General features: G+C 38.4%; 2 protein-coding genes across 14 annotated transcripts in view; both read right to left on the bottom strand.

Annotated features, from left to right (window-relative positions):
• LOC139766865 (uncharacterized) overlaps positions 1–9,985 on the bottom strand; it is a 163,997-nt gene extending 154,012 nt beyond the window's left edge. For 3 of the 10 annotated variants that reach the window (XM_071695864.1, XM_071695865.1, XM_071695868.1), the window contains exon 1: positions 1,163–1,414. The gene's annotated coding sequence lies outside the window, so the exon portion shown is untranslated. The other 7 variants (XM_071695867.1, XM_071695869.1, XM_071695861.1 and 4 more) reach the window with 5 other exon arrangements.
• Positions 9,986–10,118: 133 nt separating this feature from the next.
• Positions 10,119–17,831, bottom strand: part of LOC139766867 (uncharacterized) — a 48,103-nt gene continuing 40,390 nt past the window's right edge. For all 4 annotated transcript variants that reach the window (XM_071695878.1, XM_071695877.1, XM_071695879.1 and 1 more), the window contains one exon: positions 10,119–10,498. In XM_071695878.1, the coding sequence (XP_071551979.1) occupies positions 10,241–10,498 (258 nt within the window). In that variant the 3' untranslated portion in view covers positions 10,119–10,240. The remainder of the gene's footprint in view (positions 10,499–17,831) is intronic.

Genomic DNA, 17,831 nt, shown 5'->3' on the forward strand with positions numbered 1-17,831 from the left:
TGACAAGGGTAAATAAGGTAAAAGAAATGGCAGAAGAATGCATGGAATGGTGCATGCAAGGGGAGAATATGGGGACAGGGAGAAATGCAACCTCTTTTACCACTGAGTTCCCTTGATGGGAGTTCCCGGAGGTGATGGGTGTCAAAGATATAACAGAATCAAAAACATATCGAACAGTGGTTTTACTTCTTCCAACTCTACAGTTTACTTAAGCTTCACAGCCCTCCCCTACTGACAACTTAATACAATACTGAATAAAAATTAATACTCTAATTCTTACCTTACTACACTTCAGGTAGCCTCTAAGCATAACAATGCCACTCAAAAACATCAAAAACATTTCAAACTTAACAGAGTACAGTAAAAGTACTGTACTCATGCTCTACCTAAGGAAGTTGTATGCCCGTTATAAAACATGTTCTACCAAGTATAATTAATATTTTCCAGAATGGATCTTGGGTTCCTGCACACACAAAGAATAAAGTTATAAGAAAAAAGAAGGAAAAAATCTATATGTGAAGCAAGAAAATTTCTGCTCCAACTAAAATATATCCATTACCCTCCGAGCATATACTGTAATATATCAATATAACTTTCCTTAGTTTACTCCCTTGAAGGAAAATAGACTACTTACACCAAAAACATGTTTTATGCTTTCAGATATCTTCCAACAAAAAAACTGTAGCTGAAAATTTAAGTTTTCTTGAAAAGCTACTCACACACAGGTAAGCAGTTCCCTGTTATTCAAGCTTATAACACTCGTTTTCTGATGGAATAATGTTCTGTATCATTACTGACCCAATTTCTTCATAAACGTATTTACATTAAGTCCAGCTTTACATTTAGGATTTCAAATCAAGGGCAGATGCTTCACTTTTCGTAATATCATGAAAAACATACACAGTAATGAGAAGGAATGTGTACAATGAACCCACATGGTGTGTAAATTACACTAAATACAAGAAACTGCGCATAAAATCTACAAACACGTACCACGTGACGTAAAATTCCTTGTTTACGGTTCGATCACTAACATATCAAATAGAGACATGCCACATTGGTTGTGAATTCCACGATAAAAACACATTTACTTTGACTCTGAAGCACCTTACTTTATTCTACACGATGTGACACTAGTTTCTGAGAAGTTATGTGTACATACCAATGCCTTGGCTTGACCCATGTGGCAGACATGTTTTGATTAGGGAATTATGGGAACAAAAACGCGGGAAAATGTAGGTTACGTCGTCTTTACTTCCCTGAATAACAATAAGCTCAAAACAGATACACTGAAAAAGAAACAAATAGAAAATATGTAGAGCACTGAAATTTGTATAACGGTCGTGAATTATTGGTATTTAGCAAATTAAATCTATTAATGAATTTTTTTTAGAACACTATACTAAGAGCACAAGAATAAAGGCTCAGCTACGATTGCTTGTGACGTCATACTACTACACTTAGCCCATTGAACTGATTGGTGGGTTGTACTATGCTGGCGCATGGAGCCATTCATGAGCGGTCCCTTTAAATGTTTGTAAACAACAGGGTACGAATTTTGAAGATTACGGAATTTCGCTATCATAGCTTCCTGTACTCACTTGTCAATTGTTAGGTGAATCATATTTATACGCACGTCCAAAAATATGAATGAACTGATATAGAATAGCGACTCATTCTCCCGTTATATCAAAATTTATATAGTTAAACGCATGTGATATTTTAATATATATATATATATATATATATATATATATATATATATATATATATATATATATATATATATATATACACGACTGTGGCTTAAAAAGGTGTCTTACGCGCCGTGAGCACAGAAAACTTTACAGACAGCACCATCGAAACATAACGGCAGAAGGAAAATTTGCGATATCATGTTACTCAGATGCACGAGTGTACGTAGCTTGCACGGGATATTAATTCCCTACGTCTCATATCAAATTTAACAAATGTGTGCACGTTCGTAATGGGGAACAATCATGGTTATTTTTTTTTTTTTAATTAAGTGAATATCTTGTTAAATGAGAATGCCATGCCTGCTTGCGACATAAAATACGTGCTGTAGGCATGTCCTTCATATCAAAGAACTTTTCCTACATACATCATTTATATATATATATATATATATATATATATATATATATATATATATATATATATATATATATTTTTTTTTTACCTCGTCGCTGTCTCCCGCGCTTGCGAGGTAGCGCAAGGAAACAGACGAAAGAAATGGCCCAACCCCCCCCCCCCCCCATACACATGTACATACACACGTCCACACACGCAAATATACATACCTACACAGCTTTCCATGGTTTACCCCGGACGCTTCACATGCCTTGATTCAATCCACTGACAGCACGTCAACCCCTGTATACCACATCGCTCCAATTCACTCTATTCCTTGCCCTCCTTTCACCCTCCTGCATGTTCAGGCCCCGATCACACAAAATCCTTTTCACTCCATCTTTCCACCTCCAATTTGGTCTCCCTCTTCTCCTCGTTCCCTCCACCTCCGACACATATATCCTCTTGGTCAATCTTTCCTCACTCATTCTCTCCATGTGCCCAAACCATTTCAAAACACCCTCTTCTGCTCTCTCAACCACGCTCTTTTTATTTCCACACATCTCTCTTACCCTTACGTTACTTACTCGATCAAACCACCTCACACCACACATTGTCCTCAAACATCTCATTTCCAGCACATCCATCCTCCTGCGCACAACTCTATCCATAGCCCACGCCTCGCAACCATACAACTTTGTTGGAACCACTATTCCTTCAAACATACCCATTTTTGCTTTCCGGGATAATGTTCTCGACTTCCACACATTTTTCAAGGCTCCCAAAATTTTCGCCCCCTCCCCCACCCTATGATCCACTTCCGCTTCCATGGTTCCATCCGCTGACAGATCCACTCCCAGATATCTAAAACACTTCACTTCCTCCAGTTTTTCTCCATTCAAACTCACCTCCCAATTGACTTGACCCTCAACCCTACTGTACCTAATAACGTTGCTCTTATTCACATTTACTCTTAACTTTCTTCTTTCACACACTTTACCAAACTCAGTCACCAGCATCTGCAGTTTCATATATATATTATATATATATCATATATCCTCTACCACTTCTGAAACCGCACTGCTCTTCCCCAATCTGATGCTCTGTACATGCCTTCACCCTCTCAATCAATACCCTCCCATATAATTTACCAGGAATACTCAACAAACTTATACCTCTGTAATTTGAGCACTCACTCTTATCCCCTTTGCCTTTGTACAATGGCACTATGCACGCATTCCGCCAATCCTCAGGCACCTCACCATGAGTCATACATACATTAAATAACCTTACCAACCAGTCAACAATACAGTCACCCCCTTTCTTAATAAATTCCACTGCAATACCATCCAAACCTGCTGCCTTGCCGGCTTTCATCTTCCGCAAAGCTTTTACTACCTCTTCTCTGTTTACCAAATCATTTTCCCTAACCCTCTCACTTTGCACACCACCTCGACCAAAACACCCTATATCTGCCACTCTGTCATCAGACACATTCAACAAACCTTCAAAATACTCATTCCATCTCCTTCTCACATCACCGCTACTGCGGTTTCAGAAGTGGTAGAGGATGTGTGGATCAGGTGTTTGCTTTGAAGAATGTATGTGAGAAATTTTGAAAACGAAATTCGTTTGTTTGTACATATTGATTGTGAGAAGGAATATATTTGATAGAAGCCATAGTGAAGTATTAAGAAATGATATTCGTGGAGCAATTGTTAGAAGCAGTGAAAGTTTTATGAGATTAAAGGCATGTGTATGTTAGAAAGAGGAAATATGATTAGTTCTCATGAATGTATTTGCAGCAGGTGTGTGTATGTCTCCATGTTGTATACTTGTTTAATAGGGGTTTAGGTGAGAGAGAAATGCGAACGAACCTGGAAAGAAGGGAACAAGTCGATAGTCTGTTGAGATGAGAGGTTGGAGAGTGCACGGTTAGTTGCTTCGCTCTATGATACAGCTGAGCATGTGAAATTCGAGGGGAACAAATGGTATTTGACTGTTATTTGGAAGAGTTGTGGAAGAGAAAGCATTGAGAAATGTGAATAAAACAAGGTTATTAGGTACGTAGGTCAAAGAGTTCCATAAATTGGAGTGATATTGAATGGAGAAAAACTGAGATAAGTGAAGTTTTATAGATTTTTGAGTGGTCTCCAGCGGTGGAACATGGAAGGCAGAGAGACATAGGGTGGAACCGCGGCCGCAAAATTTGGAAGCCTTGAAAAGTGGAATAGTAACATTATCTCGAAAGCCAAATTTACTGTCTTAGGGAATGCTGGTTCCAACAATGTTGCTATGTGCGAGGCCTGTATCTGCGCAATATATGTCCTTGGCTCGTTGCTCCTGCGAAATAGGCCGATAGAAATTTGTGTTGAGTGTTTCATCGTAATTCACGTAAGTAGACGATTGTTGCAACTAAACAAGTAGCTGTTGGTCAACTAAAGGTGTTTTTAAATGTTGGGCAAAATTGGAAAAACTTAGGGGATTGACCAAGAGGATATTTTGATTCCAGACTCATACGGGGTATAGAGTGATCAAAATGAGTGGAAACATGTATATATATATTATTAATTATCATTATTATACTTAGTCGCTGTCTCCCGAGTTAGCGAGGTAGCGTAAAGATACAGACGAAAGAATGGCATAAAATCAACTTGAACGAGGCTGTACTGCTGTCAGCAGATGCAACAGAGTTCAGCATCATTGGAGACCTCGCCCTGAATACCCGCACCGTACTCCTCTCCTGAGCAGTGCATCCTCGAATATGCGAGAGGAACATAAAAGAGACATGTTTATATAAGATTCGTGCTCACCATGACTCACCATGGGGCCGCCCAGGATAAGGACTGCACCCAACCGAGGTGTTCATCCCTTCGAAGCTAGTCGATAAAATGGGATGGTCTTTAACTGGTATATGGGTAATTACCTACCTACTTAAACTGCACTGGAAAGAAGTTTTACACTCATGGGGCTTATCCTGGAGTGTAAGTATACCCACCTCCATTGAAATTTCCTCAAAACTTTTCTCTCGCCTTTGAGGGTTCTGTAATTCCACCTCTTAATGAACATACTTGGTGTGATTGTAACCAACTATAATCTTGGAAAACCCACATCACAGAAATAGCTAGTCTGCCTCTTAACAAACTGGGAGTCCTGTTTAGATGTTTAAATTTCTTATTAACAAGAGCTTCATTTTTACAAAGGATTGATGTCCTTGTATGGAGCGCTGTTTTCACATGTGCGGTGGATCTAGTTCTGCATCCTTACTTGGTAGAGTTTAGTTGAAAGCAGATGTATAAACTCTCAAAAAGTAACTTCAAGATTTTACCCACTTGCCATACACCATGATGGTTCACTTTCCCTCTTCTGTAGGTATTACTTTAGATTTTGCTTTCAAGGGCTGGCTGCTTGTGTGCCCACACCAATAGCTAGACGACACAATACTTGACAAGCTGTAACATCACATGACTACTGTGTCATCTTTGGCAACTTTAATGATCATTTTTTTCCCTACACCTTGAAGCTTTGGAACTCTCTACCTCCTCAGGTCCACTGTAACTGTGACCTGGGGTATTCTTAAAGACAAGTTTTTTTCACTTCCTCAAGAATTTATAAATACTTTCCCATGTCTTTTTTCTCAGTCAATAACCTCTCAATATTTCAATTAAAGCCTGGCTTTGATCTGTGACTGGAGCCTCCATTGGAGAAAAAAATGAGTAAGAGCAATGGTAGATATACATAAAGTTAATATATGTACATATGCAGGTTAAGATACAGGGCAATATGAGCATAAAACTTTATGGGTTTAGATATGGGGCAATACAACTTTCTCCCAGGAACACAAAAAAAAGTCATAAATAGTAATCACATCTCACACATTATTGACCATAAATCATTACAAGCCCACCCAGGGTTGACCCAGCATAGGTTCAAATCTTAGTCCCATTAGCTGGCCTACACTCAACCAGATGTTCATCCTCTCCTCAAAGCTGGTTGATAAGTATTTGGCTGGGATGTGTGTAATCACCTATTTACACTGTACAGGAATGGAGTTCTATATTCATGGGGTCCCATCTCTTTAACATTCTTTACTGTAATTCAGCTTTATAAATGTATGTAAACTGTCTGCACTATCCATACTCTTACTAAACTTACGCCATTCATTTACAACCCCCATACTACAAAAGAACAATACATCTTAATGTTTCTAAACTTCATTTCATTGTCCTCTGATTGATCTATCCCTACATCTTTGAAGGAACTGTTCACTGTCTGCATCATCATTGTTTTTATCACTAATGGTTGTCATCAGGTCCTCCCCCCTTACTCTTCCCTCTTCCAAGGTGGGTAAATTTAAAGCCTCTAAACTTTCCTGTAACTCAGTTCTCTTATTTCTGGTACCATCTATATTTCCTACATCTGGACTTTCTCTATTAGCTCTTTGTGCTTCTTTAGGTGTGGTAACCAAGCTTGAAAAGCATATTCTAGTTTTCCTTATCCATATACTTAAAAGCTATTCTTAAATTTGTCAGCTGTTAGTTTGTCTCCTCAATGCAAATGGAATGAACTGTACAGTTGTTGAATGGATGAAATTAAAACTTTATTATGGTTTGCACACATGTAAAGAATGCAAGACAAGGAGGTTACATGGATAGTGTATGATAGTAAGATCAAAGGGGTTGAAGTGAGAGGAAGACCATCTCTGACATGGGAGACAAAGAGTACTGGAGGGAGAGAAAAAATGATGTATGCAAGGGAGGAATGTAAGGACAAGAATAAATGGAGGCTTTTGCTATGGACACCCCCTTGATGGAAGTTCCTGGAGAGAACAAGGGTCAGAGTTATAGAGTAAACTGTTCTCTTTATATAGGACTCTGGCAACAGATTTGGGACTATGGTGACTTCCAAGTCCTTCTTACTCAGAGAATCACAAAATTCATTTCCTGCAAGATAATAGTCACATTGAGACTTTATTTTGCTGTCCCATCTTCATTTGCTCAGGTTGGATTTCAACAATCATGTAACCAAGTACCTGTAAGGGGAGGAAGTTTTAGATCTGTGGGGTTCCCATCTCTTGAACATTCTCCATTATCATACAACCACCTATTGTATTTATGTATTGTGTTTGCATCTACCATGTCCAAAGACAGAATATTTTGTTCCATTCATCCACCCCTCTTATACTATGAAAGTAATTCTTTTCATCTTTGTCAGCAAGTTTCTTACTAATTTCATGTTATGTCCTCTAGTTACTATATCCCTACATCTCTCAAAGAACTGTTTACTATCCACCCTATTGCTCTATTCTTAAAAAGGGTTGTGATTAGGTCACCCCTTGCTCTTTCCTCTTGCAAAACAGGCAAATTCAAAGCCTCTAGACTCCCTGTAATTCAGTTCTTTTAATGCTTGTGCTATCTTTGTTGCTCAACTCTGGATCTTCTCTGTTAGCCCTTTGTGCGTTGACCAAACTTGAGAATCACATTCTAGGTTTGGTCTCATTTATGATATGAGCACACTAAATATTTCTTTATCCATATTCTTGAAGGCAATTCTGACATTCACAAGAAGATGGTTCATCTCTTTTACAGTACTCATGATGTAGAACTCTAGTTAAAGGTTATGAACAAAGTCAACTCCAATGACCCTCTCACCTACAGACTCTTGAAACGTATTTCCTACTAGAAAATGATCATATTCAGGTCTCACTCTGTCCTATCCTCATTTCCTTACATTTGTTTGGATTGAATCTCACAAACTATGCATCAGACCAACTTAAGAGTCTGTCTAGGTCCCCTTGTAAGTATATGCAATCCTGCTCACTTTTCACTTCCCTCATGACCTTTGCCTTATCTGCAAACATATTCAGGTAGAAGTCACTACCTTCAGGCAAGTCATGCACAGAGGTCGAGAGAAAGAACATTTCTGGGCACTCCATTTGTAACTTCCATCCATATGGAGAAGGCTCCTCTTACGTATGTCCTTCGTTACTTTCCACAAAAATAATCTACTCTTCATCATAGGAGTCTTCCCTTAGTCCTGCCTGGTATTCCAGCTCCTTAATCCACCACCCATACACTATATTCTTTTTTTTTTTTTTTTTACATATTTGTAATTAAATATTTGAACTGTTTGAGGAGGGACTTTTACACCCATGGGGTTCTGTCTCTTAAACACTCTCTACTATCATACAATCTCTTGCTGTCTGTATTAAGCATGTCCTCAGTCAATCTGTTCCAGTTACCCACCACTTTTATACTATAAAATTTTTTTTTACATCCTTATTCACAAGTTTCTTCCTTAATTTCATGTCAATTTCAATGATTAAACTGCCCCTATATCACTTAAAAAAGTGTTTACCGTCCACTTATCACTCTTTCAAAAACTTAAGGATGTGATCAGTCTTCTATCTTCCAAGGTGAATAAATATAAAGCCTCCAGCCTTTTCCTGTACCTTAGCCTTCTTAATTCTGTTACTGTCTTTGTTGCCCACCTCTGGGGAAAAAATCATATGTATGGATGGGGTGGTTAGGGAGGTAAATGCAAGAGTTATGGAGAGAGGGGTGAGTATGCAGTCTGTTGGGGATGAGAGGGCCTGGGTAGTGAGTCAGTTGTTGTTCACCAAAGATAAAGCTGTGGTGGCTGTGTCAAGTGAGAAACTGTAGAAGTTGGTGACTGAGTTAGGAAAAGTGTGTGAAAGGAGAAAGTTGAGAGTAAATGTGAATAAGAGCAAGGTTATTAGGTTCAGTGGGGTTGAGGAACAAGTAAATTGGGATGTAAGTTTGAAAGGAGGAAAACTGGAGGAAGTGAAGTGTTTTAGATATCTGGGAGTGGACTTAGCAGTGAATGGAACTATGGAAGCGGAAGTGAGTCATGGTGGGAGAGGGGTGAAGGTACTGGGAGCAATGAAGACTGTGTGGAAAGAGAGAATGTTATCTTGGAGAGGAAAAATGGGTATATTTGAAGGAATAGTACTTCCAACAATGTTATATGGTTGCGAGGCATGGGCTACAGATAAGATTGTACGGAGGAGGGTGGATGTGTTGGAAATGAAATGTTTGAGGACAATATGTGGCGTGAGGTGGTTTGATCGAGTAAATAATGAAAGGTTAAGAGAGATGTGTGGAAGTATATATGTGTGTGTATATGAGTGGATGGGCCAATCTTCATCTGTTTCCTGGCGCTTCCTCGCTGATGTAGGAAACCGATTATGTATAATAATAATAAAAAAACATATACAAACGAACATATTCATACTTGCTCGCCTTTATCCTTTCCAGGCACCTCCCTGACCCACAGGATACAGCATCACCATCCCCTGCAACAGTGAGGTAGAGCCAGAAATCTTATATAACAGAAAGGGATATAAATAAATAAATGAGAAACTCAAGAGAAAACTCTGCAACATGAATACTGCTAAAACAGGAATACTGAATATAAGTTGTGCGAGTGATAGTGAATTTGGTATCATCACAGCTGTTGCAAGAAAACTATTATTATAATCAAACATCTACATTGTCTTATTTCAGTGGAGGGGACAGAAATGAGAGTAAAGTAATGCATAGAAGTAAAAAATGGTAATCTTTTTTGCTCCTGCAATATATGGAGCAGAATGCTGGACATTATCTAACAATAACAAAACTGAAATTCTACATATCTATCACTGTTACTCCATTCCTAGTTTACTAACTTAAATCAGGTACATGCATCTTTCTAGTATCATTCCTTCCCCTTTCTAAGTAGAATTATAGCATCATAAATCAAAACCCTTGAAACAAAAATTTAGAAATGCTGAGGGAAAGAGAAAAAACTATCAATGCAACCTCTAGAAAGGACACCTGAACAAAATGCTATAAAGCGACAGAAATAGAAGACTGAAGGAATACGACCATGAGGAGGTCCTAAAAAGAGGTGGAAGGAAGGAATGGAGGAATAATGAAACATAATTCATTCAACATCACTCAATAAAAGTTAAAAGAAAAGTTTACAGAGTGAACTGTAAGTTTCATGAGGAAGTACTAAAACAATCATTCAAATGAGATGATGTATTCATAAAATGTTGAGTTCTATGTGGTAAACAATATAAATGGGAATGTAAAATAGTTGATTAATTATCAAGTGTTAGTCATTCACTAAGCTTCCACTCTTTCTTCTACTTGTTATCTTTGATCTTTTTCTTCTTTTTTCTTTCTTTCTTTTTCTTCTTCTTATGTTTTCTATCACTGTCCAAAACAGAGTCTACTGTTTCAACTCTCCTCTTTTTGCCTAACTCTGCACTTGGTGACCTTGACTTCCTCTTCCTCATTTCAGCCGGAGATTGAAATCTACTTCTTCTCTTGCCTCTTGATACCTTCTTTTCTTTCTTTTTTGTCTTTTTTCTCTCCTTTTTCATCTTTTTCTCTTGTTTCATCTGTGAAATCAATATCAATTAATATCTTTCAATGTAAAGTACCTTACTATAAATATAGTAATTCTAAATCCTGTGTTGGAAGACATTTCATAAAAATGTTACTTCCTTTGTATACATGATAAGCTATTGCCTGTAACTCTGGTCAGTATATTAAGAAACCTGTGTAAGGCAATAAAAAGACTGCACAATAATCTGTGAAAAGCAAAATCATGACAAAAATATCTTTTTGTTGTTGGACTTAAAAATGAAATTAAGGAAAAAAAAAGTCTTCATTAGAGAATGTAAATTCAGTTTCTAAGATGAATAATTGTTTTTTTCATTTGTATCTTAAAGCTGAAATATTACATACAACACTCTTTTTTTTTTTTTTTTTTTTTATACTTTGTCGCTGTCTCCCGCGTTTGCGAGGTAGCGCAAGGAAACAGATGAAAGAAATGGCCCAACCCCCCCATACACATGTACATACACACGTCCACACACGCAAATATACATACCTACACAGCTTTCCATGGTTTACCCCGGACGCTTCACATGCCTTGGTTCAATCCACTGACAGCACGTCAACCCCTGTATACCACATCACTCCAATTCGCTCTATTTCTTGCCCTCCTTTCACCCTCCTGCATGTTCAGGCCCCGATCACACAAAATCCTTTTCACTCCATCTTTCCACCTCCAATTTGGTCTCCCTCTTCTCGTTCCCTCCACCTCCGACACATATATCCCCTTGGTCAATCTTTCCTCACTCATTCTCTCCATGTGCCCAAACCATTTCAAAACACCCTCTTCTGCTCTCTCAACCACGCTCTTTTTATTTCCACACATCTCTCTTACCCTTACGTTACTTACTCGATCAAACCACCTCACACCACACATTGTCCTCAAACATCTCATTTCCAGCACATCCATCCTCCTGCGCACAACTCTATCCATAGCCCACGCCTCGCAACCATACAACATTGTTGGAACCACTATTCCTTCAAACATACCCATTTTTGCTTTCCGGGATAATGTTCTCGACTTCCACACATTTTTCAAGGCTCCCAAAATTTTCGCCCCCTCCCCCACCCTATGATCCACTTCCGCTTCCATGGTTCCATCCGCTGACAGATCCACATCCAGATATCTAAAACACTTCACTTCCTCCAGTTTTTCTCCATTCAAACTCACCTCCCAATTGACTTGACCCTCAACCCTACTGTACCTAATAACCTTGCTCTTATTCACATTTACTCTTAACTTTCTTCTTCCACACACTTTACCAAACTCCGTCACCAGCTTCTGCAGTTTCTCACATGAATCCGCCACCAGCGCTGTATCATCAGCGAACAACAACTGACTCACTTCCCAAGCTCTCTCATCCCCAACAGACTTCATACTTGCCCCTCTTTCCAAAACTCTTGCATTTACCTCCCTAACAACCCCATCCATAAACAAATTAAACAACCATGGAGACATCACACACCCCTGCCGCAAACCTACATTCACTGAGAACCAATCACTTTCCTCTCTTCCTACACGTACACATGCCTTACATCCTCGATAAAAACTTTTCACTGCTTCTAACAACTTGCCTCCCACACCATATATTCTTAATACCTTCCACAGAGCATCTCTATCAACTCTATCATATGCCTTCTCCAGATCCATAAATGCTACATACAAATCCATTTGCTTTTCTAAGTATTTCTCACATACATTCTTCAAAGCAAACACCTGATCCACACATCCTCTACCACTTCTGAAACCACACTGCTCTTCCCCAATCTGATGCTCTGTACATGCCTTCACCCTCTCAATCAGTACCCTCACATATAATTTACCAGGAACACTCAACAAACTTATACCTCTGTAATTTGAGCACTCACTCTTATCCCCTTTGCCTTTGTACAATGGCACTATGCACGCATTCCGCCAATCCTCAGGCACCTCACCATGAGTCATACATACATTAAATAACCTTACCAACCAGTCAACAATACAGTCACCCCCTTTTTTAATAAATTCCACTGCAATACCATCCAAACCTGCTGCCTTGCCGGCTTTCATCTTCCGCAAAGCTTTTACTACCTCTTCTCTGTTTACCAAATCATTTTCCCTAACCCTCTCACTTTGCACACCACCTCGACCCAAACACCCTATATCTGCCACTCTGTCATCAGACACATTCAACAGACCTTCAAAATACTCATTCCATCTCCTTCTCACATCACCACTACTTGTTATCACCTCCCCATTTACGCCCTTCACTGAAGTTCCCATTTGCTCCCTTGTCTTACGCACCCTATTTACCTCCTTCCAGAACATCTTTTTATTCTCCCTAAAATTTACTGATAGTCTCTCACCCCAACTCTCATTTGCCCTTTTTTTCACCTCTTGCACCTTTCTCTTGACCTCCTGTCTCTTTCTTTTATACTTCTCCCACTCAATTGCATTTTTGTGTGACTATATTTTAATCAAATTAGTTTTGTGTGATTGATATTAATCAAGTGACTTTTGTAAGAGAGTATTTCAATCAAATGGGTTTTGTGCGATTGTTATGAATCAAATGAATCTTGTGGAACTGTGTTTAAATCAAATGCGTTTTTTGTGACAGTATTTTAATCATATGAGTTTTGTGTTACAGTATTTTAATCAAATGAGATTTGTGTGACTGTATTTAAGTCAAATGAGGTTTATGTGACTGATATTAATCAAATGAGTTTTCTGTAACTGTCTTTTAATCAAATGAATTTTGTTTGATATTAATCAAAGGAGCTTTTTGTGACTGTACTTTAATGAAAAAAGATTTTACTGATTGATAATGCTCAAATGAGTTTTGTGTGACTATTTCAATCAAATGAGTTTTTTATAATTTATATTTACCAAATGAGTTTTATATGACTGTATTTTAGTCAATTGAGTTTTGTGTGATTGATAGTAATCAATTGAATTTTGCGTGACTATATTTTAATCAAATAAGTTTTGTGTGATTGATATTAATCAAATCAGTTTTGTGTGACTGTACTTCAATCAAATGAGGTTTATGTGATTGATATTAAACAAATGAGTTTTGTGTGACTGTATTTTAATCAAAAAAGTTATGTGTGATTGATATTAATTAAATGAGTTTTGTTTGATTCATATTAATCAAATGAGTTTTGTGTGACTGTATTTCACTTAAATGAGTTTTGTGTGAATGTATTTTAATCAAATGAGTTTTGTGTGATTGATATTAATCAAATGAGATTTGTGTGTTTGATATTAATCAAATGAGTTTTGTGTGACTGTAGTTCAATCAAATTAGCTTTGTGTGATTGATATTAATCAAATGAGTTTTGTGTGACGGTATTTTGATCAAATGAGTGTTGAGTGATTCATATTAATCAGATAAGTTTTATGTGACTGTATCTTAATCAAATAAGCTTTGTGTGATTGATATTAATCAAATGATTTTGGTGTAACTGTATTTTAATCAAATGAGGTTTGTGTGAATGATGTTAATCAAATGAGTTTTGTCTGAATGTATTTCAATCAAATTAGTTTTATCAATAATTACAGAGAAAGTTAGAGACACAGAAGTTGACTCTTTCACACTTGGTAATCCTGCTAAAAAGTGGGTGGCACCAAAATTAGAAAGATTTATACAGCAGGGGGCTGAGTAATTCACTGATTATTTCTGGCTTGGAAGATCCTACAATAGATATGGAAGAAAAGAAAGTAAAGGAGGAAATGTGCATCAAGAGATTGTTAGACACAATGGGATTGTCAGATGCAATTTCCACGATGAAGAAAAAGAGAAGAATTGGTGGTTATAATCAAGACATAAGGGGGTGACCAGTTATGGTTACAACTGACTTGGAATCATCAAGCCAAGAAGCACTTAGAAAAGATAAGAATCTCAAAGGCATGGCAGAATTCAGTAAATATTCATCAGATGTTACAAAGCTAAGAAAAAGAGAGAGAAAAGCCAAGAATGCAGTCAGAAGATAGAAATGGAGACATCACACAAGGCAACAAGATGGAGCAGCCCTACTAGCACTGCAGAGGGCAAGAATTTTAGATGGTAATGTCAGACTGAAAGTAATGTGTTCAAATGTTAATGGAATAATAGTCACAGGTAAAGAGCTGGAATTCAAGAATCATACAAGAGAAACTGCACCTTATACTATTGTTGTTGTGGAGGCTAAGTTTACCAAGGAGATAAGCTTTTATCCATTCTGCTCAAAGGGGTATGTGATTGCAATAAAGGAGAGAGAAGGCAAAGAATGGGTTGGATTAGCCATCATAATAAAAGACAACCTGAAGTTTCAAGATATAGTAGAAGATGGCTCATTCAGATAATATATATTGGAAATTGTGCAACTGTGGGGAATTAGAGCATAGTTATTATCATATAATCCTCCAGAGAACTGCAATGATTCAGAACAATTATACAATGATAACAATGAAGGAAGAATCACAGTAGTACATGAAGCAGTGAAACACTCATTTCTTATAAATGGTAAAGTACTAAAAAAAAAAAAGGGGGGGGGGGAGGATTTCAATCATAATGAGGTATAATCGGGGAATTTGAATTCTGATGATGATGATGATGATAGGGTGGTGTGGAAACACAAGTTTTTAGGGTGTATAATGAAACTTGTAATGCTAACATATCACAGAGTCTACTAGGATGAGAGGGACTAATGCACCAATATACCTATATCATCATTACACATACTAGTGTGGATATTGAGAACATGATATATGATACACCAGTGGGAAGAAGCAAGTCATGTAATGCTCAAGTTTGAATGCACAATAAAAGAGGAATAGCAAAAAACCAGAGGTGAGATGAGACATAAAGAGGATACATAATCATGGAGAAGTAAGAGTATTAGTGAAAGAGAAGAGAGAGGCATTTGGACGATTTTTGCAGGGAAAAAATGCAATTGAGTGGGAGATGTATAAAAGAAAGAGACAGGAGGTCAAGAGAAAGGTGCAAGAGGTGAAAAAAAGGGCAAATGAGAGTTGGGGTGAGAGAGTATCATTAAATTTTAGGGAGAATAAAAAGATGTTCTGGAAGGAGGTAAATAAAGTGCGTAAGACAAGGGAGCAAATGGGAACTTCAGTGAAGGAAGCAAATGGGGAGGTGATAACAAGTAGTGGTGATGTGAGAAGGAGATGGAGTGAGTATTTTGAAGGTTTGTTGAATGTGTTTGATGATAGAGTGGCAGATATAGGGTGTTTTGGTCGAGGTGGTGTGCAAAGTGAGAGGGTTAGGGAAAATGATTTGGTAAACAGAGAAGAGGTAGTAAAAGCTTTGCGGAAGATGAAAGCCGGCAAGGCAGCAGGTTTGGATGGTATTGCAGTGGAATTTATTAAAAAAGGGGGTGACTGTATTGTTGACTGGTTGGTAAGGTTATTTAATGTATGTATGACTCATGGTGAGGTGCCTGAGGATTGGCGGAATGCGTGCATAGTGCCATTGTACAAAGGCAAAGGGGATAAGAGTGAGTGCTCAAATTACAGAGGTATAAGTTTGTTGAGTATTCCTGGTAAATTATATGGGAGGGTATTGATTGAGAGGGTGAAGGCATGTACAGAGCATCAGATTGGGGAAGAGCAGTGTGGTTTCAGAAGTGGTAGAGGATGTGTGGATCAGGTGTTTGCTTTGAAGAATGTATGTGAGAAATACTTAGAAAAGCAAATGGATTTGTATGTAGCATTTATGGATCTGGAAAAGGCATATGATAGAGTTGATAGAGATGCTCTGTGGAAGGTATTAAGAATATATGGTGTGGGAGGAAAGTTGTTAGAAGCAGTGAAAAGTTTTTATCGAGGATGTAAGGCATGTGTACGTGTAGGAAGAGAGGAAAGTGATTGGTTCTCAGTGAATGTAGGTTTGCGGCAGGGGTGTGTGATGTCTCCATGGTTGTTTAATTTGTTTATGGATGGGGTTGTTAGGGAGGTAAATGCAAGAGTTTTGGAAAGAGGGGCAAGTATGAAGTCTGTTGGGGATGAGAGAGCTTGGGAAGTGAGTCAGTTGTTGTTCGCTGATGACACAGCGCTGGTGGCTGATTCATGTGTGAAACTGCAGAAGCTGGTGACTGAGTTTGGTAAAGTGTGTGGAAGAAGAAAGTTAAGAGTAAATGTGAATAAGAGCAAGGTTATTAGGTACAGTAGGGTTGAGGGTCAAGTCAATTGGGAGGTGAGTTTGAATGGAGAAAAACTGGAGGAAGTGAAGTGTTTTAGATATCTGGGAGTGGATCTGGCAGCGGATGGAACCATGGAAGTGGAAGTGGATCATAGGGTGGGGGAGGGGGAGAAAATTTTGGGAGCCTTGAAGAATGTGTGGAAGTCGATAACATTATCTCAGAAAGCAAAAATGGGTATGTTTGAAGGAATAGTGGTTCCAACAATGTTGTATGGTTGCGAGGAGTGGGCTATGGATAGAGTTGTGCGCAGGATGATGGATGTGCTGGAAATGAGATGTTTGAGGACAATGTGTGGTGTGAGGTGGTTTGATCGAGTAAGTAACGTAAGGGTAAGAGAGATGTGTGGAAATAAAAAGAAAGTGGTTGAGAGAGCAGAAGAGGGTGTTTTGAAATGGTTTGGGCACATGGAGAGAATGAGTGAGGAAAGATTGACCAAGAGGATATATGTGTAGGAGGTGGAGGGAACGAGGAGAAGAGGAAGACCAAATTGGAGGTGGAAAGATGGAGTGAAAAAGATTTTGTGTGATCGGGGCCTGAACATGCAGGAGGGTGAAAGGAGGGCAAGGAATAGAGTGAATTGGAGCGATGTGGTATACAGGGGTTGACGTGCTGTCAGTGGATTGAATCAAGGCATGTGAAGCGTCTGGGGTAAACCATGGAAAGCTGTGTAGGTATGTATATTTGCGTGGGTGGACGTGTGTATGTACATGTGTATGGGGGGGGGGCTGGGCCATTTCTTTCGTCTGTTTCCTTGCGCTACCTCGCAAACGCGGGAGACAGCGACAAAGTATAAAAAAAAAAAAAAATAATCAAGGAAATTACACAGCTTCAATAATTTCTATGGTATCGCAAACTGGGAAATGGAATTCAGTAGCCAGGGCTCTGTGGTGAGAAGCACTGTGATATTTACAATAGAGAAGAGGTGTTGGCACCTCAAGCATCACATACAAAGGAAATGGCAAGAAAGAGGAAAGACGTCAAAAATCAAAGGAGTTTCAGATCTGCAGTGGCTAAGATATAGATGGCACTCCAGCCATCCAGTATTTGCAAGGTATAAGAGAGCTTGGAAAGAGTTAGAAAGATAAGAAAGGAAGAACAAAAAACTCTGAAAGAATACTGTCGACAAGGCAGAGGAAAATCTAAAACTTTTCCATA

This window comes from Panulirus ornatus, chromosome 58 (genome assembly GCF_036320965.1).
Source record: "Panulirus ornatus isolate Po-2019 chromosome 58, ASM3632096v1, whole genome shotgun sequence".
Lineage (NCBI taxonomy): Eukaryota > Metazoa > Arthropoda > Malacostraca > Decapoda > Palinuridae > Panulirus > Panulirus ornatus.